This window comes from Calliphora vicina, chromosome 5 (genome assembly GCF_958450345.1).
Source record: "Calliphora vicina chromosome 5, idCalVici1.1, whole genome shotgun sequence".
NCBI classification, from domain to species: domain Eukaryota; kingdom Metazoa; phylum Arthropoda; class Insecta; order Diptera; family Calliphoridae; genus Calliphora; species Calliphora vicina.
Window position 1 is genome coordinate 1,503,106 of NC_088784.1, and position 24,541 is coordinate 1,527,646.

Here is a 24,541-nt window from a genome sequence, read left to right on the forward strand (position 1 = left end):
AAATGGAATGTGAAGAAAAGAATGTAAGAGAGTATGATACCCTACACCGAAATTATAAACAGTTTTCTTTTAAAATTTATATGGCAGCTATGACTAATTATGGACCATGGCTTTGAATACCAATATTTTTAATAGATACATATATTCTCGTTAAGGTTATTTTTGGAAGTGAGCCTTATATGGGAGCTATGACTAATTATGGGCCGATCGTCACAAAATTTGGTGCCCTGATTTGTATATACATATACATATATATGAAATTTATTTGTGTTTCATTTTATTTGGATACTAACATATTTCAGAAATTTATTCTCATAAAAGAAATTTTGATCTATATCTGGATTAATAACGCATTAATATAATATTAATACATTATGGATCTCAATTTTGAAAAAATTTTAAATATAATTTGGTGAATGGTATACAAGATTCGGCACAGCCGAATATAGCTAGAAACTAGAAGCGAAACCTAAAACTAGATTTAGATTTTTAAAATACCCATATTTTTCTGTTCTTAAAGTACTCGTATTTATAAGTATTGGGACCTTTATTATCTTATACTAGTTGACCCGACAGACGTTGTCCTGTCAAGTTAAAAAAATGCTTGTGTTCGATTTGTAAATTTGTGAGAAGCGGTTTGAAAAGGGAAATATGAGTGATCACAGATCGAGCTCTTTTACTTGATTAAACGCTTATTGGCCATGTTATAAGCGAATTTAGATATTTTGAGTTTTTATATAAAAAATCGATTTTTGGTCAGAAATATCAGTGATCACAGATCGAGCTCTTTTTCTTGATTAAACGCTTATTGGCCAAGTTATTAGCGAATTTAGATATTTTGAGTTTTTATATAAAAAATCGAGTTTTGGTCAGAAATATGAGTGATCACAGATCGAGCTCTTTTACTTGATTAAACGCTTATTGGCAAAGTTATTAGCGAATTTAGATATTTTGACTTTTTATATAAAAAATCGAATTTTGGTGAGAAATATCAGTGATCACAGATCGAGCTCTTTTTCTTGATTAAACGCTTATTGGCCAAGTTATTAGCGAATTTAGATATTTTGAGTTTTTATATAAAAAATCGATTTTTGGTCAGAAATATCAGTGATCACAGATCGAGCTCTTTTTCTTGATTAAATGCTTATTGGCCAAGTTATTAGAAAATTTAGATATTTTGAGTTTTTATATAAAAAATCGATTTTTGGTGAGAAATATCAGTGATCACAGATCGAGCTCTTTTTCTTGATTAAACGCTTATTGGCCAAGTTATTAGCGAATTTAGATATTTTGAGTTTTTATATTGTTTATTTTGTTGACCAATATTGATGAAACATAATAAATATATATGGTTTAAACGGTTTTTTTAATTTCGTTTATTTTTTATTTTTTTAGTGTAGCAACAGTTTGTGCAATGTTGCCAGCGTAAAAACTAAACTTTATAAAAATTACAAATGCACTGTATTATCTTTATTTTAGAACCGCCTTACCAGGGTCTTACTACCTCGCGTTTATATAATTTTATGTATTATTATTTTTCGGTGTAGCAACGCCCAGAAAATGAATGAACATGAATTTTTAAATACATCTTAATTAAATTAAATTATCATAGCAATTTTATATAAAATTATTTAGGAATTTTCGTAAATACAAAGATAATAAACATGATGTCGGTATTACCAATTATTGGTGACGCTGTTTCTATTTTAAAATAACGGAAAATTAATATTTGTTCATAACAACGAAGGGAATAAATACAAACAGGTATCCATCATGATTTAACTTTGAATGCATATGATATCTAAAATTAAACACAAGTAATCAATCACGAGGCTTTAAATTATGAATGTGCTGTAAATTTTACCTACGCAGTTTATTATGTCTTTATAAATGCCTAGCTTCAGAAAATTAATTTTATTTCTTGTCATCAGACAGCGCATTTAAATAATTTGCCAAAATCGATTCCTGCTAGATAAAATGTTGCGTGAAAAAGTTATTTTTCTATTTATCTATAGCTTTACCGTGGCTATAGAGAAGGTTTATTGAAGTTTAAATTTTGAATTTGTAATATACTAAAAGTGCGAGAAAACATCGCTATAGCTACATATGACCCATAATAATAGTCAAAAATAAAGTACATTTTAAGAGAATTAAACTCGACTTTACTTAAGAGTGGACTTTAGGTCTATCATAGACAAGTTAAAGTATACTTCTGACGCTGAAGTCGACTCAAAATAAAAAAAAACTATCTAAAGTTATTTTTAACTCGTTTAACAACAGCATCAGCTGTTCTTCGCCGAGTAAAAAAGTTCGTCACAAAGTACAAAATGTTTAAGTTACAAGATATTGGTAGAGATTTTGCAATTATTGAACAGTTATTAATAAAATTAGTACCAAAATATCGTAATTATGATATTAATCTTATCTTTTCCATTTTTCCACAACAAACAACTTTCTTTCTTTAGATGACCCGGTTACTTTTATTGTTTACGTTTTTTGTGATTTTTTTTTTAATTTTGTATGTGAGCTGTTCAGCGTTGCCACTTGTCTGTTTTTTGTTGTATATTGTATGAAAACATTTTCTACATTTGCGGTGGCACCCAGTTAAAGTCGATTCAATTTAAAATATACTTTAATTTTGACTATGGTTGCAAATTAATAAAAAGCTGGTTTTTATTTTAAAGTTGTTTTTCAAAAGAACCGACTTTAGTGTTTGACTATGATTATGGGCCATTATCTCTTATAGTTTACATTTAAAATTTCAGTTTTTTACCTACATACTATAATCTATCTGGTAAATTGCTAATAATTTGTAATCTTTTTGTTTTAATTAACAATAAATTTATAAGTATGTTTTTATAAAAAAAGTATTTAAAAATCACTTGACTTAAAATTAATGCGCATTTAAATAAAGTAAACGAATTTAATAAAGTAGTTTTTAGATATTTTTTTTAAAAAAGTACATTTTTATATTAATTGTTAGTTATACAGAAAATAAAACAAAAGGAATAAATATATCAGAATAGTAATATATTGGGAAATATTACAAAAGAAAAATATTTTTTAACGTGTGTTACAAACATTTCGGCAACAAAAAATTTTTAATATCATAGCAATCACTAATAAAACATAATTTTAACTACACCTCCTCTTTAACAATGGGAATGAAGGAAGTTTTATCGATATCGGAATCCGTTTAAAATTTACAAATTTATTTCGCTTTTTATAATTATATTTTTTAGTGTATTTATTCCATGAAGAAGCATTGCCCGATCAGAAATACTTTTTTTATTCTGGCATCGCCGCCATCATCAAGGTGTTGCCACATTCTGTAAGTGTCAAATAGGGCAGCTATTGTTGCACGACGGGTTGAGTTAAATAAAACAAGTATAGCAGAGCTTGAAAAAATTACTCTATAAACGATATAAATAAATGAAAATTCAATAATAAAATATATGTGCGAGAAAATTAAAACATTCGAAAATTAACAACAATTACTAATAATTGGCGAATCTTTGTAACTTAATAATGAAAACTAAAGAATGAATGTTTGGAAAAAAGAAATAACTGCTACTTGAAAAGAAAAATTGTCGTAATAAAAAAGAAAGAGAGAAATATTTGCTATGTCATTAGTACAGTGAAGTTTGTGAGAGAGAATCAAATAGAGTTTTTATCGTACAATGCAGATACTACTGCCAGAAAAATACCCATAAGAATTGTGTTAATTTTTTGCATCGTGAAAAAAAGTATTTAGAAATTATCTGTGTGCAAATAAATAGAAAAATTACAGAAAATTGTTTATTAATGTCGTTTAAAAGCAATTAAGATGAAATTGTGATGAAGAATATTTAGTAGAACGGCAAAAATTGAAAAAGTGTAAACAGCTGACGACAACGGTGACGACGACTACGTCAAATGCTGCTCTAAAACCCCTACGCCCACCGCGGTTATGATTGAGTGAATCACTTTCTGTTCGCTTCAGTTTTGTACATAAAGTTTTTTTATTTTTTTTTTTGTTAAATTTTAAAGTGCAGTTATATTCTTCATCTCTGTAATGGACACTGAACTTGATGATGATAAAGTAATTAACATAATTAGTTACTCGAAACCACAAAGCAGCGATTTATTTTAAACAAAATCTTAAGATTAGAGAAAAATAACAAAACAAGAAATAGTAAAATAAAAAAAAAGGAATCATCGAACGAAAAGTTTTCAAGTAGTCACGGTGAAAGTAAGCGGAAAGAGGGCACAAATACAATATTTATTATTTATTTCGATGTGGAAACGCCTGCTGCCCTGTGTGCAAAGCTACCCAAAAAAGTAACAGAAAAAAAGAAGTAAAAGACGACGAACATAAGCAAAAAACAAAAGGTGGAAAGTAGAAGAGGAAGAAGGCGAAAAACACTCCTCTGACTTCATAAGCTCTGCTGCGACTGCCGTCTACATTCAATTGTGCTGCTTCGAGACGCAGCCTGTGCTGCTAGTCGTCTTTTTGAGTAAATTTGAATTGTCTAATTTTATTTTGTAAACGAAAAAACAAATAAAAATCGCATAATGGACGAAACTCAAGAAATTCGTCAGGTATGTTGCAAAAATCGTCTATTTATAATGGAATAAATTAATAAATATTAAACAAACAATCGAGGAAATGTTTTCATTTTTTCGTTTGTACATCAATATTGCACCTTCTTCTCATGACTACACTATACATAATTTCTAGTTTTTTGTTGTTGTTGTTGTTGCTTTACAATTACTTAATTGCTCGCTGAGTTACTGAGTGATGAACGAACGAACTACAGGCCAAGTAAAACATGGAACACTTATTGGACAAGTATTTTTTAGTATGTAATAATATACCTACTATGGTACAGCAAATTCATCCAATCATTATTTATAAATTGTTCATACGAATACTTTTTATTTCGACCAGTTTCAATAATATACATACATAGTATGTACATACAAACATACATACACATACCTGTTTTATCAATGCTAGTCAATAATAGATATATTAATAAATACTAAATACTATTATTCTTTTTAACAAATAAACAAAATAACTAATTTGAATGCTTGTGTCATTCGCCTACATCTATTGCCAAAAGAGTAACAAACAGTCAACTTTTTCTGTAGCGCAGACAACCAGCAATTTACGGAATACAACATGTCAAATCTGTTTTTCCCCCTCCAAACAAAACCGTCTGTACATGCCCCAACGGCCGACCCTTCTTGGTAGTCATGCATTATTCGCATGTGTACCAACCAGTACATAAATACTTACCCATAAATGCGTTTATGTTCTAACAATAATTCTCCGAGTAGATTTTAGCATTTTTCAATCGCTCATCATCGACAAAGCTGATCGAGTGTAATTGAAGTTTATCGTCATTTTGGTCGTTCGTCATACATTCATGCATAAAAACGATTAATTACCCAGCAGTTCTGGGTGACTAATAAGATATTACCTGTCATTTAATGGGTGACCACTATTTAGATAAATATATAAATGATTAGTTATTTTAAAATGTGCCTGTCCTAAGCAGGGGTTAAATAGATCCTACATAGACTATAATTGCTCGTCCGAAGTAGTCAACGCATAGGATTCCGGTTACATAGAGTCAGTTACCTTTGCTACATAACTAGTTATTTTAATAAGTACGGATGCTAAGCGGAAGCTAATTGACTTCAAATAGTCAGTTAAAAAGACATCTCCTAGGCAGTCCAATAACCGATTGCTTGTAAACAAACCTACTCCGATTACTCGACTACTTCTGATGGTTAAAATACCTACTTCCTAAAGTACCGTACAAAATACAGTCTAGATTACATAGACTACCTGGGATGTAAGTGTACTTAAACAAAAAGTCAATACACTCTATGATAATTATATCAATAAAATTGGTATAAAACTAGTTTGTACGTAGCACTCACAAAAAAGTTCAGTACAAAATAAACGCTTCAAGTGACTAACTACACTCTAGATTAACTAATCTTTAAAGCCAAAATACCAAAGTATATAATACAAGATTTAAAACTAATCCATGTATTTGCAATTACAAATATAATAGTCCCCAGCCGTGATCAATAGAAGAATATGAAATTCTGTCCAGTTAGGTATAGTGGAACCAAAACAACACTGAATAAATTTTGATATGACAGTAAATAATTCGAGAGTTTTAATTTAAAAACGTGCATCTCTAAGGGCAGATTATTTCAAATCTGAATACCCTAGTGAGGATATGAAATGCCCAAAAATATATAAATTGGAGTCAGGCAAGTGATCAGACAATTACTGTATCTTAGGGATATATTGACTACTTGTAAAACTGCTGGGTATGATGTATATATGTATGTATATCCATCCATTCATATCAATGTATGTTTATACGTGCGTGTGTGTGTTTTTGTGTGGTCTAAGTTAAAATATTTGTAACGTACCTACTATGGACACCTACATACACTGCACTGCCATAATGCTAACATGTCTATAAAAATGTACGAACGAGTTTTGATTTGAATTTTTTTACATTTGGATAAAAGAATACATGGTCAGAATCGGAGTCTCCCTAATTTTGTCTTTTTGACAAAATGCTGACATAATTTCTATAAACAGACATACACATTTTGCTTGAAACAGCAAAAATGTTTGCACTGGTTTCCCATAAGGCTGGGCAAATGTAAATAAATTGGAAAACTATTCTGTTTAGAAGATGTTTTTGATAAATTTATTAAAAATTTTGTTTGTTTATTTTTTTTGTTAGGCTCGTTATCGTGCTTCGGTCAAATGGTTATTGTCTAAGGCGTATAATAATCGAGTGCCCGACAATTTGAAGGAGCCGTTCTATAGGGACCATGAGAATCAAGAGCGACTTAAACCAAAAATCGTAGTTGATATGGGGAATGCGACTTTGTATTGTCAGACATTGTCGAATTTATATTCCGATCCAAATTACCAAAGCCTTAATCACTGGTCGATATTGCAAACATTGGCACGCAAGGGAGTGCCGGTCAATGAGTCGTCCGACATGCCTCTAACAGAAACAGTATTGATACAAACAAATCCCCTAAGAATTGTAAGTACAATTATGTGAATATTTCAATAAATTAAATCTCATACACATCTCTCTCTCTTTCTCTCACTGAATAGGTGGGTCATATGGCGGTTGTAGAGGCGCTTATGATGTTATATACCAAGGAAATAACTTCCAACGAACGTATTAACAATGCCATTAAGAGAATATCTGGTAATAGTGATCAACCTGTTGTTGCAGGCAGTGGGAATATAGAACATACAATTCTTTCGTGGGTGTCTCATACTTGTGCTGCTTTAAAGAAGCGTGTAGAACGTGATATACAAATGAATCCCGAGGATGAAAATGTAAGTAATGTGTGCAATACCAAAGAAACCACATTTAATCACGTACCACGTACTTAACACTTTATAGGGCAAACGATTGCAAGCCCCAGACATACCGCCTGTGCGTGACTTTCAAGATCTTTGCGATGGCATTTGCTTAGCACTGTTAATATCCTACTATTGTCCCAAAGTTGTGCGTTGGACTGATGTGCGCATAAATTATTTACCGGCTGTTGAGGATTCGATACACAATGTTTTGATAGTGAGCAATTTTTCTCAAAAGTATCTGCCATACAATGTGTTCCATATGCTTCCCGAGGACGTTACATACATGAGAGGGTACACAACAAAATATTTTTATTCTAAACACTTATTTAACATTTTTGTTTTTTTTTTACTTTCGGTCTTTTTCCAGATCAATGCGACTAAATTTGCTTGTTCTTTTGGCAGATTTGTTCAATCTTTTTGAAATACATCCAGCCAATTGCGTCACTTACCCCGGTATGGATTCTATCGGTAAGCGTTGTTTAATTTTCAATTTTTATTTTCTATTTCTACCTTTACTTTTTGCTTGTTTATTTATTTTTTGTATTATTTGGAAGAGGTACATTTACAACTTACATATTTATAACTGGTAAAAGGTCTATGTATATACACAAGTGTCTCCTATAAACTAGGGTTTTTTTGTCACTTTCACCACTTTATCACAAAAAATAAAAAACACTCTAAGCTAATGGTTTTTATAAGAAGGCTTTTTTGTATTTAAATTTAACCTGTAACTTGTAACTAAATTTGGCAAGTGGTGGTGATTTGGTAATGGAATCCTTTTAATAATGGAGATTGGTTGCTTCTTTTGTAATTCTGTATTAAAAATCATTTACTTGACAACATCGAATACAATTAAACTCCTAGAAATTAAAACAGTATTATTATAATTGTTATTCTGTGTATTATGGCTAATAAAGAAACACACACATATCTTTAGAGCCTGTAATGTTTGAAAAAAGATATTCACACATGTTTACTGAATGTTGAATGTAAAATATTTGAAGGATTTTTTTTGTAAACAATTTGCATTGTAACATTGTCCAGTTTTGTTGATTGCATTGAATTGTTTTGTTTTGTGTTGCATATAAATTCCGATTTGTGGTCAAATCCCCAGGACGTCGTGTATAAATCTCTAATGGAATCCTGATTCATTTTGCAACTCAATATTCTATGTTTTGTCCATTTGTTTTACCATAAATAAAATAGGTGTTTTATACAAAAATATATTTTTCTAAAAATATGCAAAACATTTTAAAATACATATTATCTTTTATCTTCTTTCTTTCTGTTTCTGGTGGTATGCAATGAAAACAATAATGTGTTTGAACAAAAACAAAAAAAAAACAAAAAAAAAAAAACAAAAAAAAAACATTGAAATATAAAAGAGATCATCGCTAAACAGAATGCAGGTGCCAATGAACATGGAATTTATCACCGCCGCGGTTTAACTATGCCTACTGTCACACCGATTCCAGATTTAAGAAGTGAAATAGATCAACCTTCTACATCACCATCGACAAGACCTCAATTTCAAGGTCAATATTAACAAAGATCACAGAAATTTAATACTTTTAGTGTTTGTTGTTGGTTATTATTGTTTCGCAAACATTTTACAAAGCAAAACAAAAACCTGAAACACCACAATATACAAATTATTTCCTTATTTTATTTCTATTTTAATTTCAATTATGCTTGTTTTATTTTAATATTTCGTTATTTTTTCACTTTTACTTTTCTTTTTTTTATCTACACATACTAGAGATGCATGTAATTCTATTTTAATATACACACTTTTTTGTTTCTTTCATTCACAATATCATCACAATATACGCAATCCATACATACAAATAAACATACATACATTTATGAAAACATCCATCCATACCTTCAGATCTATAATACATTTTCATAAGTTTGTCCCATTTTATTAGTACCATCTATATATACATACGTACATACAAGTAATAAATAAAAAAAAATAGTAAAAACTACATTTATGCTACCCAAGACACTAGGTGAATTCCCTGTGAAATTGTATGTGTGTGTGTGTGTTTCTTTAACATAGTGAATTGAATATTTTTGTTCAGATCTTTTGAATTATTAGTGCGATAATTAGTGAGTATTTTTATACCTTTATTTGTTTTGCAATTCATGATTAAATGAGTAATCAAAGTAACAACTGCTCCTCAAAACTTCATCCTGTTTCTAACCTTTATTTTAATTTTTAATTTTATTTGTTTTATTGAAAGTTTTGGTATTTTTCAATTCTTTATTATTTCATATATATCGTTTAATTATTTTCGTGTTGCTTTCCTTTATTTAAAATATATTTACACTTTTAGTTACGTATACGAATTCTGCAAGTGGTCTCATTATAAACAAACCAGCACCAACCATACAACCACCATCATCTCAATACGATCAGCATCAAATGGCTGAGAATACTCATTTCGAAAACGAAGGTAATCATAATCTGAAGTTTGCAATTTGTGGCCGTTTTTGTGTTGATCTTTTAAGTTCTTATTATCTATTTATTTGATTATTATTATTATTTTTGATTTGATTTTATTCGATTAGCATTCGTTGTACACAAATCACGTGGCATTACCACACTATCATCCATGCATATGCAGCAACAGGATCCTCTAATGCCAGCTCGTTTAAGACAGGCCAAAGAAAAAAACAATACAGAATCCAAGGCCGACGAAAGAGGTTTGTTTTTTTTTTTGTGTTCTTTCATTTCTCATTTGCCATTTACACAATGTTGTTTTCTGTTACATACATACTACTATGTATATGCTGCTGCCCAAATGTGTTTTGCAACTGAACAAATTTGTTTTTTTATGTTATTATTTAGGAGACAATATACCAGCTGGAAGACCTAGTAATTGGGATCAACATCGCCGCCCTAGTTATGCAGGTACATATAATGGATTTTTCTTAAATGCATACAAACGTTTTATATTCATTACAATCGTAATCGTAATTTATTTCTTAGGACGGAGATCGCGTCGAAACTCATCCAGTGAAGATTCTCAACTGACAATTGAAAACTTTGGCGGATCTCAGGATCAGCTCAATAACATTGAACGCTTTGAAAGAGATAGGGAACGTAAATTATCAAACACAACAATAGGTAATTTTCAAAGTCATTAATGATGTACTACATACATAAATTACACATATTTTATGTTTTTTTTTTTAGAACATGTGGTACCCGTTAGATCATCGATTGCAGACGCTCGTGGTACTTTGCAATTGGGCTACGACACCGATTCTGGTTCAGAAAAACAAGATCGCGATACAGAGAAACAAGAACCACCACTCAAACGGCAAACCAGGTAAAATATTATGACATTTTTATAACAACTATCAATTTCCATCAGATACCGAAAATAACTCGTCCACATAATCAAAATACCCAAATTATGATTTATATATTGTGATCAAAAGTAAATCATATAAAACAACAGTTATAAAAGGGCCGAAAAAGTAACAATTTAAATTGTGGAATTAACAATTTGATTTTGTTTTTGTAAAATTATTGATTATTTTAAAAATTTATGATTTAAAAAAAAAAAAAAATTAAAAATTATTTTTTTTTGTAAAATTGATTTTTTAAGAAATCTAGATTTTTTTTTATAAAATTGTCGTTTTTTTGTGAAATTTGCATCAAATGAATTTTTGCAAATTCAATTTCAAGTTCGCAATTAAAGTTTGTTCCCAATTCTGCGGCGTAAAACAAAGTCGTTCTGGCGCAACTAAGATTAGGATGGAGCAACAGTTTAATGCTTCATAGACCGAAGTTCACATCCCTCTCCCCACATATTCAACTCTCCAGCCAGCTCTACTTCACTACGTCCAGTGGATTAATGGACTCATCCTGTAGCGCAATTAGTAATACAATTACTTGCACTTGAACTATATACAGAACCCCTAGATTAAATATTGTAAAATTGTTTATACTGATACATCAACAACTTGTATTATTTTCTTTTCGGTTTCTCTCAACCACTAACCTAAAATGTTCTCTTAAAAATCACTCTTATAAAAAAGATTTTTAAATGGTTAAGGCTGGGAATTTACCATTGAAATGAAAGTGGACACGTTATTTTTGTTCTCTGATTTGCATACATATTGCTCAGTTAGTTAGTGCAATAGCACCACAACAACAAAAGTAAAATCTCTATTAAGTATTTAACATTTGCATTCTTTAAACAATTATACAACTTAAAAAATTTTAAATTTTGAGTTGTGACGCTTTTGCATTATGTGGCCTATTTAAAAACAATAACATTATTTTACAGCTACGATAACGTTAATTTTGCATCAAGTGCACAAAATAAAAGTAATAACGCCATTAACAGCCCACAAAAGCATTCCACTAGTCCAGAATTGGTTACAGATGAGCCGTCACGCGATCCAAACGCTACACTTACTAGAAAATCTTCAAATGCTAGCATGCATATGAAAACACCCAATTGGCAGAATAATCAAAGTGGTAATTTTATTAATAACTTCATTAATTTGCTTTCATTTTGTAATGTCTTTCATATTATCATAACATTTTAAGACACCTTCGATGATGACACCCGTTCGTTGGAAAGCACTTACAAGCTCAACACTATACGTATGAAACTAGAGGAGAAAAGAAAGAAAATTGAGCAGGACAAACAAAGAATTGAAATGGTTTTATCGCGTCACCAAAAAGAAGTATTTTAATTCATCTTGAAAATTTGCATTTCAGTCATGCTCTCGAATTTAATACTAAATTGCCGTTTCTTTTCAGTTCAATCAGGATCCGGATCTTGTCGATGCGGACTACATGAAGTGGGAAACCATGAGCAACGACTCAAAACGTACTTCTGACATAGATCCCAATGATTTGGATAAATATCAGGTTGGTACGATGCATATTATAAACCACATACAAATGTATGTATATTGTATTTAATTTTAATATTGTGGTGGCCGTTTTTCCATGTATCTGTAATTTTATTTACTTTTAACCCATTAAAAAATTGTGTAATCATTTTATTTTATTTGACGGACGTAAATCCATTTTGATAAATCTTTGATAACCAATCGAATGTGCACTAAAAGTTGACATTTTTAACATTAAATGCACTGATGAACTTGTAACATGTCGGTCTAAATTATACTGTATGTAAATCGCAATATTTTTAATTAAAAAAATTACAATATTTATGTATGTATGTTTTGCCTCCATGTGTAACAATGAAGAACTATACAATTATTCAAAAACTTTGCAATTTTTAATAAAAAATTATTAATTTTACGATGGTAGCTATTTATGTTGTAGGACTTGGGGATCCAAAGTGTTGTTACATTTGGTTTGTATCAGACCAAATACATGAATCGGGTTTCCCATTAATAAATATTTTCGAATCTTAGTGTAAACTAATGTGATGGCATTAGTATAGATCTCTATCCTGTTGTATATTTAGTTTTACTCGTTTTTTTTCGAATTTCATTTTGGGAAATTTTTTTTTTTTTTGAGATGGTTTAAAATTTTACAAACACGTACTTAAATAGCATTTAATACATAGCAGATTTTGTTTAAAAAAAATATAAATAGTTACCCTCGTATAAGTGTTTATTGGAGTTCGAAATTTCGAAAAAAAATTGTAGATATTTAAATAGTATTTGAATAATTATTTTTCGAATGTAGTAACATGTACATTTATTTGTTGTTTGTGCCTACATGTTGGTGTGGACAGCGTCCAATTGAACCATTTCATTTAAAAATCGTTTTTATTTTGAGTTTAGTTTAAACTGTGACTGTATGAATATGTATGTTTGCCCATCGTAAACGTTATTAACTACATTTCTAACTTCTAAATCCTTTACATCATTAACTCACACAGCAAAGCATCGCTATTATGAATATGAATCTTCAAGACATTCAACAAGATATACAAAGATTAGCTACGCAGCAAAATCAGATACAGGCCCAACAAATGCAAGCTCAACAGCTCCTGCAGGCCCAACAAATAGCAAATATGTTGAATCAGGTAAACATCACTGACCGCACATCAAAACATTTTACATACCACACACACATACACATCTGTATACACACTCCCATTTAACACATTTTCATAATTAGATGTTAAATGTTTTTGATCAGATTTCCGTAACCGTATCTGAGTATAATTCTAATTTTACTGTATACTTTGTCAGACGCAAATATATTCTATTCGCTTGTTAAACAACTGCTTCGATTTAACTACTCATTCTCTCTCTCACTGATTCCCTTGAAATTCTTTCACTCTTCTTCCTTAAGCAACAACAAAATTTTGGATCACAACAACATTTAGCTGATCCATATCCAACACGACCCTTACAAAATCAGCCAAATTTCGGATCATCTCCTCATTTGCCACAGTCGTTTAATCCCGGTGTTGTTGTTAACCCGTACGGCTCTAGACCCCCTAGTCGAGATCCCTACCAGCAGATGCAAACCATGCCAGTGCAGTATATAAATGACAATGCTCCATACCTGTACCCGCAACAGCAGCAACAGCAACAACAATCCATGTTGCCCCAATCTCAATATAATACCATGCATCCTCATTATAATGACAACAACGCCGTGCCTTATAGCAGAAGTAACAACCATAGCTTCGGTGGGCCACAGCCTCAGAATAGTCAACCACCGATGCAGAGTCATCATCCGCATCAACAATACATTCCTCGTCAAAGTATTTACGATGATTATCCAATACAGTCGATGCATGGCCGTGAGCCGAACATGTCGCCACAACCGAACAATTACTATGGACATGAGCCTCTAGTGCAACAGCAGCAAAGTCAGCAGCAACAACAGCAACACCCACAACAGTATCCTACACAAAGAAGAACATGGGCCCAGCCCTCGTTCGATCCGATGCAAATGGTAGATGCTGGCGTCAACTCTTGGCAAACTCAGAGGCGACCACAAAAGTCAATGGACGGCGACGGTGGTGGGCCTAATTGGGGCAGTCCACAGATGGACAATAACATCCAGCACCACCGATCGTCCATACACCAAAACGGTGATGGTCAACACCATCCAATGTACCCGGTGCACTCCTCGCCCCTGCATAGCCAACGCATGTCTGGTGGCAATGGGGGCGGTGTAGGCGTAGGTATGAGCGTGGGCATGGGCGTACAAAGGCAGCAGTCAATGACTAATTTAAGAGAGTCGAGATCACCAATTGTTGTTCCAAAGGCTTCATCCGCACCCACGCCTCCTGATGATGTCATGGCGCCCCAGAGCATTTGCTTTATTGGCGATCAAGACGACATCGATGAAATTGAACGTAACGTTATTGAGAAAATACAATCCACTGGTCTTTCCGAATACATCTTCCCCATGCACCACCATCCACAACAGCAGCAACACCAACAATCGCATATCTCTCATGTGGCACAAATGCAACGCGACGACCGGGAAAACAACTATGACGATTACATTTGTGGCCCCAGTGACATGATGCCACAAAAGTTAAATATAACCAGTGGTAATCTAACTTATAGAATACCTTCACCACAACGTCCACAACTCCATCCAAATAGCTTCCAGGTAAATATCAGCATCATCGTAAATACGTACAGTTGTAATCACAATATAAATGTAATTTTTTTGTAATCTTTAGGATCCTCGATCGTCGGAAAAGAATACTGCTGAGAAAGGATTCTACATTTCCTTCGACGATGAGCAGCCCAAAAGACCTAAACCACCTTTGCGTGTCAAGCGTTCGCCGAAAAAAGAAAAGAGTTTGGACAGTGGTGACAACCAGCTATCGAACAATTCCGACTCTACCGACTACATTGAAATGATGAACAATGATGTCAGTGTCGAACCGAAAATTCGACCAAAAGTTCACAAACTAAACTATAGCGAAAGTAACAGCAGCAGTAGTAACCAAAACAGAAATACGATGGACATAAATAAGGCCACGTACAACAAATATACAGACAGTCCAATACATCTCAGTCAGGTGATGTCAGTAGGTGAGAATAAACACGAACACAAACCACAAAACTGTTCATCTTCGCACAACAATAATCAACCACAAACACCACCCCCATCTGTAGCTTCCACCTCACCAACACATTTAAGGAACAGTACTGCATTAGAGAATCGGGAAGTAAAAAGCAAAGCTTTGGTAATTGGCACAGACCCCTCAACACTTGATCCGGTAAGTGAAATAATTGATTTTAATATTTGCATCACGATATATAGAGGGATGGATTGAATTGTTTTCGCAGGAATCAGCCGAGGAAATGGAACGTCGTAAAGAAAAGATTATGCTTTTATCTCTCCAACGTCGCCAACAACAGGAAGAAGCTAAAGAACGAAAAGAACAAGAGGCTGCACGAAAACGAGAAATGGAACGTGAAAAAGAGGAAGAGAAGCAGCGCAAAAAGGAGGAACAAATGGCCCGCAGGGCAGCTATACTCGAACAGCATCGTCTAAAGAAAGCCCTCGAAGAAGCTGAACGAGAAGTAAACTTTTTAACTTTCCAAATTTGCTCTTGTTATTATTTATTTCATTACAGGGCAAAACAATTGATCGCTCAGACATTGGTCACAAACCAAGCTCCCACACAAACACAGTGACTAGAACACGACCCAAACCCACACGCCCACGACCCAAAACAATACATGTCGACGACGGATCTGTGGACTTGAGCGAGGCTTCGAGTATATCTAGTCGCGGTAAAAAGGGTTCTAGTACTAATCTAACAGGTAAACTTCAAGCTTAAAGCCTTGTGAAAATCAGGGTGATTAACAGATGTTGTTTTTTTTTGGTGTTACAATGTTTCATTTATAATTTGTTACTGTTTAATTTATTTTTTGATTTTTAATTTCGTTTTACCGTTTCATTTGTTTTCTTTTTATTTATTGATTGTTTGTTGCATGGCTCCTTATTCTATTGAATTGATTAATTGTTTGCGAAACAATAATCAAAGGCTACGGCCAATCGAATACCAATTCAATGAGGAGAGATTATTACAGAGGCTCTCAAGACTCCCTAACTGTGAAAGGTAATTATAATTTTTCTTACTTTAATTTTCCTTTCTTATTATTTCTTTGCAATTAACTTATTATTATTATTATTGTTAGTATTAAGTGCATATTAAATTTATTTTATTTTTTTTTCTTATTTGGAATTTGTTTTGAGTTTATTGATATACACATAAAAGGGGTCTTCTTTTCTGTTTATTATTGGGTATTTTTATATGCTTTTGTATTATTGTTCTGCATGAAAGTACTTATTTAGTTGTGATTTGGAAAGAAAAAAACAGCTTCAAAATACATACAGACTTGTCTGTTCATGAATGTAAAGTAATAAATTCTCTTTTGTTAGAATCACCGGACGAGTACCCAAGTACAAGTTCCACGCCTATTGGACGTCGGGGATCATATAAACTATCTAAAGGTTGGTGGCGGGAAATCACATTCTTACATAACTATATGTATACAATTGAATGAATGAAATATTTCAATTTATGCGTTTATTGTTCAAATGTTTTATTTGCCATTTGAGTTTATTCCTCACTTTCTGTTCTGTTCTGTTTTCTTCAGTTTAGTTCAGTTACTATTTTTATTTTATTTGCTTAAATTAATCCCTCTTAATTATTATTTCTCTAACGCAATAATCAAAAATATATAAAAGACAACAACAAAAAAAAAACAAGATGTTATAGTCTGAAGCTGGGTTTGTTTTGCACATGTTTTGTAATGTTTGCTTTCATTAATTAATTAATTACTCGTACTTTAAATAATGTCTTGTTAGCATGCTCCTACTAAATAAATTCCCTATAATTATGCAAATGTATGATAGGAGTAAACATACATTTACTACTTATATGTACTACACAATACATACTTGTATAGTATTCATAAAAACTTATAAATAAAATGAATAAATGATGTTTAGGTTTATTATGGTTAATGGATTCTTTTTAAACAAAAATCAATTTATTTTAATTAATTAATTTAAGAGTGAAGGGGAAATGGGTTTGGTTTACATATATATATATTTTTTTTGTTATTTAATTTCGAAAATAAGCTTTATTCAGATTAAATCCAATTTATAATACATATTGTATAATAGAGATTATTACCAAATATTATACGCTCATAAAATGTGGGCATTTTTACAGAACCAAATGTCGAACGAGGTCGAACTCTATCACGTATATCTGTAGCCAAAGGAAGTACTCTAAACTTTCGTGGGCGAAAATCAAATTCGCTTATGAATCTGTGCGGTAAGAGTTTTAGTCACCATTATACCTATTATTTTTTATTGTTTTGTGGAATAATTATTTGGTTTTCGGTTAATAATATTATTGTTTTTCATATTTATCTATATTAATCATCATTTAGTTTTAAAAGGAGTTGTGGTTTTTTTTCTTTTTTAATCAATTTGTAATTTTTATTTTAAGTGTAAATTTCTCTTAATTTTTTTTTCAATTTAAATTCACATTATTTATACATTTGTTCAATCATTATTCTCATTAACCATTCATCCCAGCCATAAAAATAAGTAATCAATCAATCAATCATTTATTTAAATGTGACAAACGATATTTATCTTGTCATATATTCTCAAATCGACCTCTATGTTGAGAAAAGTCAATGCTCAATATTATTGTGGCGTTTGCGGCAAGGTTAATATAATGTTTAAACATATTTTTTATTTATCTGCTATAAATGCTAATGCAATCAATAATTATTATCTCAACTATATATTTTAAGTGGTAGTATGAAATTAACCATTTGTGTGGAGCCAAACAAAAGTTTGTCGGTTTAGTTTCTTTATGAAACCAGTTTTCTTAAAAGAGTAAAAAAAAACTTATTCTTGCATTAAGTTAAAAACAAGTTTTTTTTACAAGAGCCCTTTCCACAGGCCGAAGTTCTGGACAATTGGGTAGATTTGCCTCTCGCTTTGGCTAAATAATCAGACCATTTAAATTACGAGCTGCTTTTCTCACAGAATTGTTCGGTGCTCTTCGAAAGAGTTGTTCGACTTCTTTTGCCTTACCAATATCTGTTAGACCTTTTTTCTTCATGATCCAGGTTTCATTTCAATGTTCAAATCTTCTTTATACTGTTTAATGGCTTTGGAAACAGTGTGACGATGAACCTTCAGATCTTTTGCTACTTTTTTTTTTTGAAATTCTATATTGGGTTTTTTCAAAAGTTTTAATTATTTTTTTCATTTTGTCCGAAATAACAGTTGTAAATGATGATTTAGAAAAGATAATATCTGACATATTTTTAGAAGCTAACTCAACAGTTTTATTAGAACGTAGTGGTTGGTGGTGGATCATAATATACAATAGAACAATAGGAAAAAGTTTCAATATCAATCATTTATCATTAATAAAGATGGGGAATTTAGCACATTAAAATTGAATCTTACTAAAAAGTAAAGTTTATATTCCCCTAAATAAATGTTGATGTCATTGTTTTGTATTATAGTTTTCATGTTTATTTTTAGAAGTAAATATCTATTGCGCAAGGCAACAATTTAACTTATTTTTTTTTTTTCTAAAATTTCTTAAGGCTTATAAACAAAGAAGGGTTTGCATTAATTAATTCAATAAAATTTTAATTCAGAATTAAAAAATTTAATCAATTTATACAACATATAAAACCATTTTTAGGAAACTATTTCTTTAGCTTCATCCAACGACTACCATTGAAATAGAAAAAAAAATCATTCATTGTCCATAATGTCCATTCATTTATCCATAATAGAATTAATTCATTTAACTTGTGAATAACAAATTGTTTGTTAATTTAAATTGAATAAAAAAAATATATATATGTATGTACATATGTTTTAAAGGAATGAACAAATATTCTAAAGCTAATTTGTGATTGATATGAATTAAAAAAATTTAAATATTCAACATACATATTTTATTAATTCCAAGAAGAATTAAGTACCTAAAAATTCAATCAAAGGAATATACATACATATACTTGGAATTTTACTTGCATTCAAATATAATTATGCTTTTGTTTGAAAAGTTTTTCAAACAATCATTTGAATTGAATTTAAAATTTCCTTTTTCTGGAGAATGTTATTGTTATAATTCAATTGCTTGACACTGGAATCCAGGATAAAATTACATTTCTTTTCAACTTGAATTCCATCAAAATTGCTTATAGGAATGATTCATTAAGGATTTATTCTATTAAGTTTGAGTTCTCCAGGGAATTCGTTTGAAGTACTAAGGAATTATGTCATTCGTAACAATTGCTTTTATGGAATGGTTAGGAAATCAAATTTTTAAAATAAAATTAACTGGCAGTTTTTGTTACAAAACGGAAAACAATTTAAAAAATTATTTGAAAACAGTTATTTTCATAAAACATTTTAAAATAAATTTTCTATCCGTTTTTTTGAATCAGCCCCTTCTTTGTCGCTTGTGTTTTGGAACTTGCTACAAATTCTATCAAGCCTTATAAATTAACAAGTATGCATTTATTTACATATATACGAACATTATACATGTTTTGCGTGACCAAAAATTTTTATTCATGTACAATAGGGTGGGCTCTAAACAATGTTGTCGATTTTTCCATTTAGTTGGTACCCGTTGCTGTTGCTACCAACTAAATGGTAATCTACAGGAATTTTTTTTTAAACGGAGATGACAACTTGTGTTCGATTTGATATTTAATAAAAGCTTACACACCTACATAAATCTTGTATTATTATTTGATAATTTAATTTTATTTAATTATGTTTTGTTACCTTTCAAACCAGGCACCTTTTCAAAAGATTATCTTCATTTTCTATGTTTATTAATTAATTATTGTACATTTATTTCGTTTTATTAAATCATCATTAATTTAAAACTTAAATAGAATAACGCAAGATACTATTTATGCTTTTGCTGTAACTAAACTAATTTAATTCATTATTGTTTCTTTTTTTATTCTAAATTAAAATCCATTTAACATACAAAAATGCAAAAAAAAAAAATGAAATAAATTAAAAAATTTTGAAAAAATGTGAATCGTTTGACCGATCGATCGGTAACTAACTACTTGAAATCATCCTTTGACATCATCATACAACATATCATCATCAACCTAACTAACGAATCCAAATAAATGTTTGTTTTGTAATTGTCTTGCCTTGATGATAACTTTGATGTTTGGATTGAAATAGATTCTGGTATAGGAAGAGCTACGCCACCACGTAGAGCACCATCGCCTGGTATGGCCACGTTAGGTAGGCACATGCCCTCTCCATCAGGCCCCGGCTCTTTGCCGCCCGGTTTAATATCGAAACGACGTGGTATAGACGATGGATCAAGCGATATATCGATTGGCAATTCCATGATGGAGTATTCGGGTTCGTATAGATTAATCTCTCTTTCATTTAGCATATAATAATCATTCATTCATACATAAATACATGCAAATATTAAATATTTGAGTCACTTCAATTCAGTTCAGTTCAACTCAATTCACATTCATTTTTCTATTTTAGTTTTATTATTATTATGTATATTTAGTTATCATTATTTTTTATTATTTTTTTTATTTAAATTTAAGTTTTTTAAGTAAAAATTTAATGAACATGTAGGCTAGCTAGTTTTAGTAACTATTTACTATGTAGTTGAGCAGTCAACAACTGACGAAAGATATTAATTTTAAGTTGAAGAAGAAGATATTCATTAAAATGAAATTAGTACAATGAAAGCTGCATATAAATAAATGTTTGGCATCTAGAATAACTTTAAAAGATAGTATATATTAACCCCAGTCAATTAGATGAGTGCCTTATTTTTTATTATTTATTAACAAATATTATAATGAACTGATGTTTGTTTCGTTTCGTTTTATTGTGTTATGTTGTGTTTATTATTACAAATTATATTAGACTTTAACCAATGTTGTTTGAAAAAAATGTAACGTTGGTTGTTTGCACACAATGAATGCATTTGTTTATTCTTTTTATTTTTTTTTTCATATCTAAAACATAATTCTTTAAGTTTTTTGATAAATCTGGTAAAATTGTGCATATTTAGAATTGAATGAATTTGTTTGCTTGTAATTTTCATTGAATGAGTGTTGAAATTTACTGCCATAAAGCAATTGCATAAAAACCTATTAACCTTTTACCGGACTTATCAAAAAATCGATCTGAATCAACTATTTATTGTACACATTTATTTAAATGAAATTTTACATTATTGTGATTTAGGGCCAAAATTATATAAGCAGCCAGCAGCTAAATCGAATAGAGGAATAATTCTCAATGCTGTCGAATATTGCGTCTTCCCTGGCGCAGTTAATCGTGATGCAAAACAAAAAGTACTTGAAAAAATTGCCCGTTCCGAAGCAAAACATTTTCTTATACTCTTCAGAGATGCAGGCTGCCAATTTCGAGCACTATACAGTTACACTCCTGACACGGAGCAGGTGGTAAAATTGTATGGTACTGGACCTAGTCAAGTGGATGAAGTCATGTTTGATAAATTCTTCAAGTAAGTTTTATAAATCAAATCGTATATCGTATATATACATATGTATATGAATGAATAAATTTCAAAATTTTATTTGTAATTTACTTAAAGGTATAATTCAGGAGGAAAATGCTTTTCTCAAGTCCATACAAAGCATTTGACTGTTACCATTGATGCTTTCACAATACACAATTCACTATGGCAGGGCAAAAAGGTCAATTTGCCAAGTAAAAAAGACATGGCTTTAGTTATCTAATCATCTAAACACAAATTCACACAATGAGTCTTACCAGAATTTAGCCGAGGAAATTAAACTAAATATAAACATAGAGAAATGAGGTGTAGCCTTAAAATTCGCTTAAGAAGTCAACTACACAACACTACTACTTTGAATGCTTACTTAGTGAAGGATGTGTATATCTATCAATCTATATATATATATAAAAAAAAAACATTGCAACCATTACAAATACACCCACTTACATATATCCCTATCCTTTTTATGTTAATATAATATTTAATATTATAACCCATTAATGAAGTTACACCTTCCCCCGTGACTGCTCTCCTAATTTTACTCTACTTCCCTCTTACTCTCACACTCTTACCTTTAATTAACTCTATCTCCCCAACCTGATATAAGAACTGAAATTATTACGATATATAACTTGGTATATAACATGAATAACTAAAATTAAAACAAAACAACAAAAAAATAATAAGTAAAGACAAACTAAAGTCGTTATATGTACTATATATTGCGTAAATTAAACTGAAATAAAAGTAAAAACAAAATAGTTTAGCAAAAACAAGAATTAATAATGAAATAATCCAAAACGAAAGTCAAATCAATACTACTTTAATTATACTCTATTAATTATTAATTTATGCTGAAAATGCATATAAAATAAAATAAATAAAATATATTATATATATATACAAAATATGTATTACTTATTAAATCATAAAAAACAAAAAACAGAAAACAAAACAAAAATAATAACAAAAATCGAAAAGAAGAGATAACAAACATATTTTTATTATTAACTAATTTCTTAGTTTTTGTTTTTTAATACGTTTTTAGTCTGATTTTTGTTTCTCAAGAATCTTGCTTGCTCCTTTTTTATACTAAACATAAAATAAAACAAACAAAAAATATTTATATAACACGAAATAACAATAAGAATAATATTTTCTATACTCCTCTTCTTCTTTCTATACCCATCATTTAGTTGTTTATTTGTGTCAGTCATTTATAATTATTCCATTAATTATTATTTTTATTTATTATTTGCTTTGTTTCAAACACAAATACATACATTAAATGAGAAAAAAGTTAAGAAATTCCTCACATACACACACATACACACATTATGTACTTTATTATTAATAATAAAAAAAAGAATTTTGTATTTCAAATAAAAATATTAAACATTTTGTTCTTTAACCAAAAAAAGAAAAACAAACGACTTCAACATTTCATCGAAACCAATTTAATGTTGTGAACTAAATGAAATATTCAAAATAACATTGAATTTTGGGAATCTAACGGACATTTTCAAGCCTAGTAAATGTTATTGATAAAATATTTTAATGTTTTTGTTATTCACAAAAAATTAATAATACACAAGCTTAAACATTTTAAAAATAACTACCACAGTGGTAGAAACATTCTCCTGTCAAAGACCTAACTCAATTGTCAAAAACCTATGTGGTGAGAATGCATTAGTAAAAAAAACTATGTGAAAACAAAAACAGCACTCCTATGTGTGATTATTTTATAGTTTCCGCTCTGGGCGGTTACTGCGTAACTCAATCCGTTTATATTTCTCTATGCATAGAACTTTGTTAATATGGGTTATTTTGTGATAACTCTATATCCCTTCAAAAATCTATGTTTTAGTGCAAAAATGCATTTAAATGGAAAAAGCAGTTATTTCAAATTTCTAATTTTTAGTAAAAAACTTAAAATCGGGTATCAACTTTAAATCAATTAAACAGATTACACTGTGCGCAGGTCCGTTAGTCAATCAGCTGTTTGCGTAACGTAGAAAAAGACTGCTTTGTTTTGAAAGCAAAATACATTGACTCTCTCATAAGCGTACACCTAACTTGGGGGTTACACGATCAAGTTTTGCCTTTCAAGTTTTAATACACTCACACTTTTTTACTAATACACTCACACTTTTAAGAATTGAAACGAACTTGCATTCAATTTCACATTCAAGTTGGTGTTCAATTTTTCATTCAAGAAAACAGCTGATTACATTTTTATGTCCAATTTGTACTAAAATTGTTTTCAAGTTGCGTGCTGCCTACGTCACCGCTTTCAATTTTTATAAATTTTGACAAACAGTATATGTAAAAGACTATCAAGAAAAACTTGATCGTGTGGCTGCAGTGTAAGACACTGACAAATTTGTCCCCTTATGAGAGTAGTAAATAATCTCAATGAATTTTTTTGGGACTGAAAGAAGTGTCCCTAATTTTATTATGATAAAATACAGAAATTTGGATATCTACCATTAAAAATAGATTTTCTTTAGAGAAAACTTAAAATTGGATACAACTTTGCTAATATGCGTTTGAATTACATACAAATTATATTTTACAAAAACTACAAAAC

At 30.5% G+C, this 24,541-nt stretch overlaps 1 protein-coding gene across 14 annotated transcripts; it reads left to right on the forward strand.

The window, feature by feature from the left end:
- Positions 1 to 3,343: 3,343 nt before the first annotated feature.
- On the forward strand, positions 3,344 to 23,381 carry Patronin (patronin). Of its 14 annotated transcripts, XM_065512029.1 has the most exons (26): positions 3,344 to 4,581; positions 6,765 to 7,076; positions 7,151 to 7,381; positions 7,449 to 7,699; positions 7,776 to 7,876; positions 8,794 to 8,943; positions 9,751 to 9,870; positions 9,986 to 10,120; positions 10,266 to 10,328; positions 10,407 to 10,544; positions 10,614 to 10,749; positions 11,716 to 11,909; positions 11,982 to 12,121; positions 12,198 to 12,308; positions 13,297 to 13,443; positions 13,716 to 14,996; positions 15,070 to 15,427; positions 15,512 to 15,615; positions 15,686 to 15,922; positions 15,976 to 16,165; positions 16,390 to 16,464; positions 16,788 to 16,859; positions 17,587 to 17,691; positions 20,613 to 20,798; positions 21,654 to 21,936; positions 22,027 to 23,381. In XM_065512029.1, the coding sequence occupies exons 1-26, from the start codon at positions 4,555 to 4,557 to the stop codon at positions 22,169 to 22,171; spliced, it is 5,292 nt and encodes a 1,763-aa protein (XP_065368101.1). In that variant the 5' UTR covers positions 3,344 to 4,554; the 3' UTR covers positions 22,172 to 23,381. The 14 variants fall into 14 exon arrangements, with proteins under 14 accessions (XP_065368101.1, XP_065368097.1, XP_065368102.1 ...); XM_065512025.1 differs by having other exon boundaries at positions 15,070 to 15,615; XM_065512030.1 differs by lacking the exon at positions 17,587 to 17,691 and having other exon boundaries at positions 15,070 to 15,615.
- The last annotated feature ends 1,160 nt before the right edge of the window (positions 23,382 to 24,541 follow it).

Coding starts and splice junctions, on each gene's coding strand:
- Patronin (XM_065512025.1), top strand. CDS start 4,555: ATGGACGAAACTCAAGAAATTCGTCAG. Junction 7,877..8,793: donor CCCCGGTATGGATTCTATCG/GTAAGCGTTGTT, acceptor GAAATATAAAAG/AGATCATCGCTAAACAGAAT. Junction 10,329..10,406: donor TCGCCGCCCTAGTTATGCAG/GTACATATAATG, acceptor TTTATTTCTTAG/GACGGAGATCGCGTCGAAAC.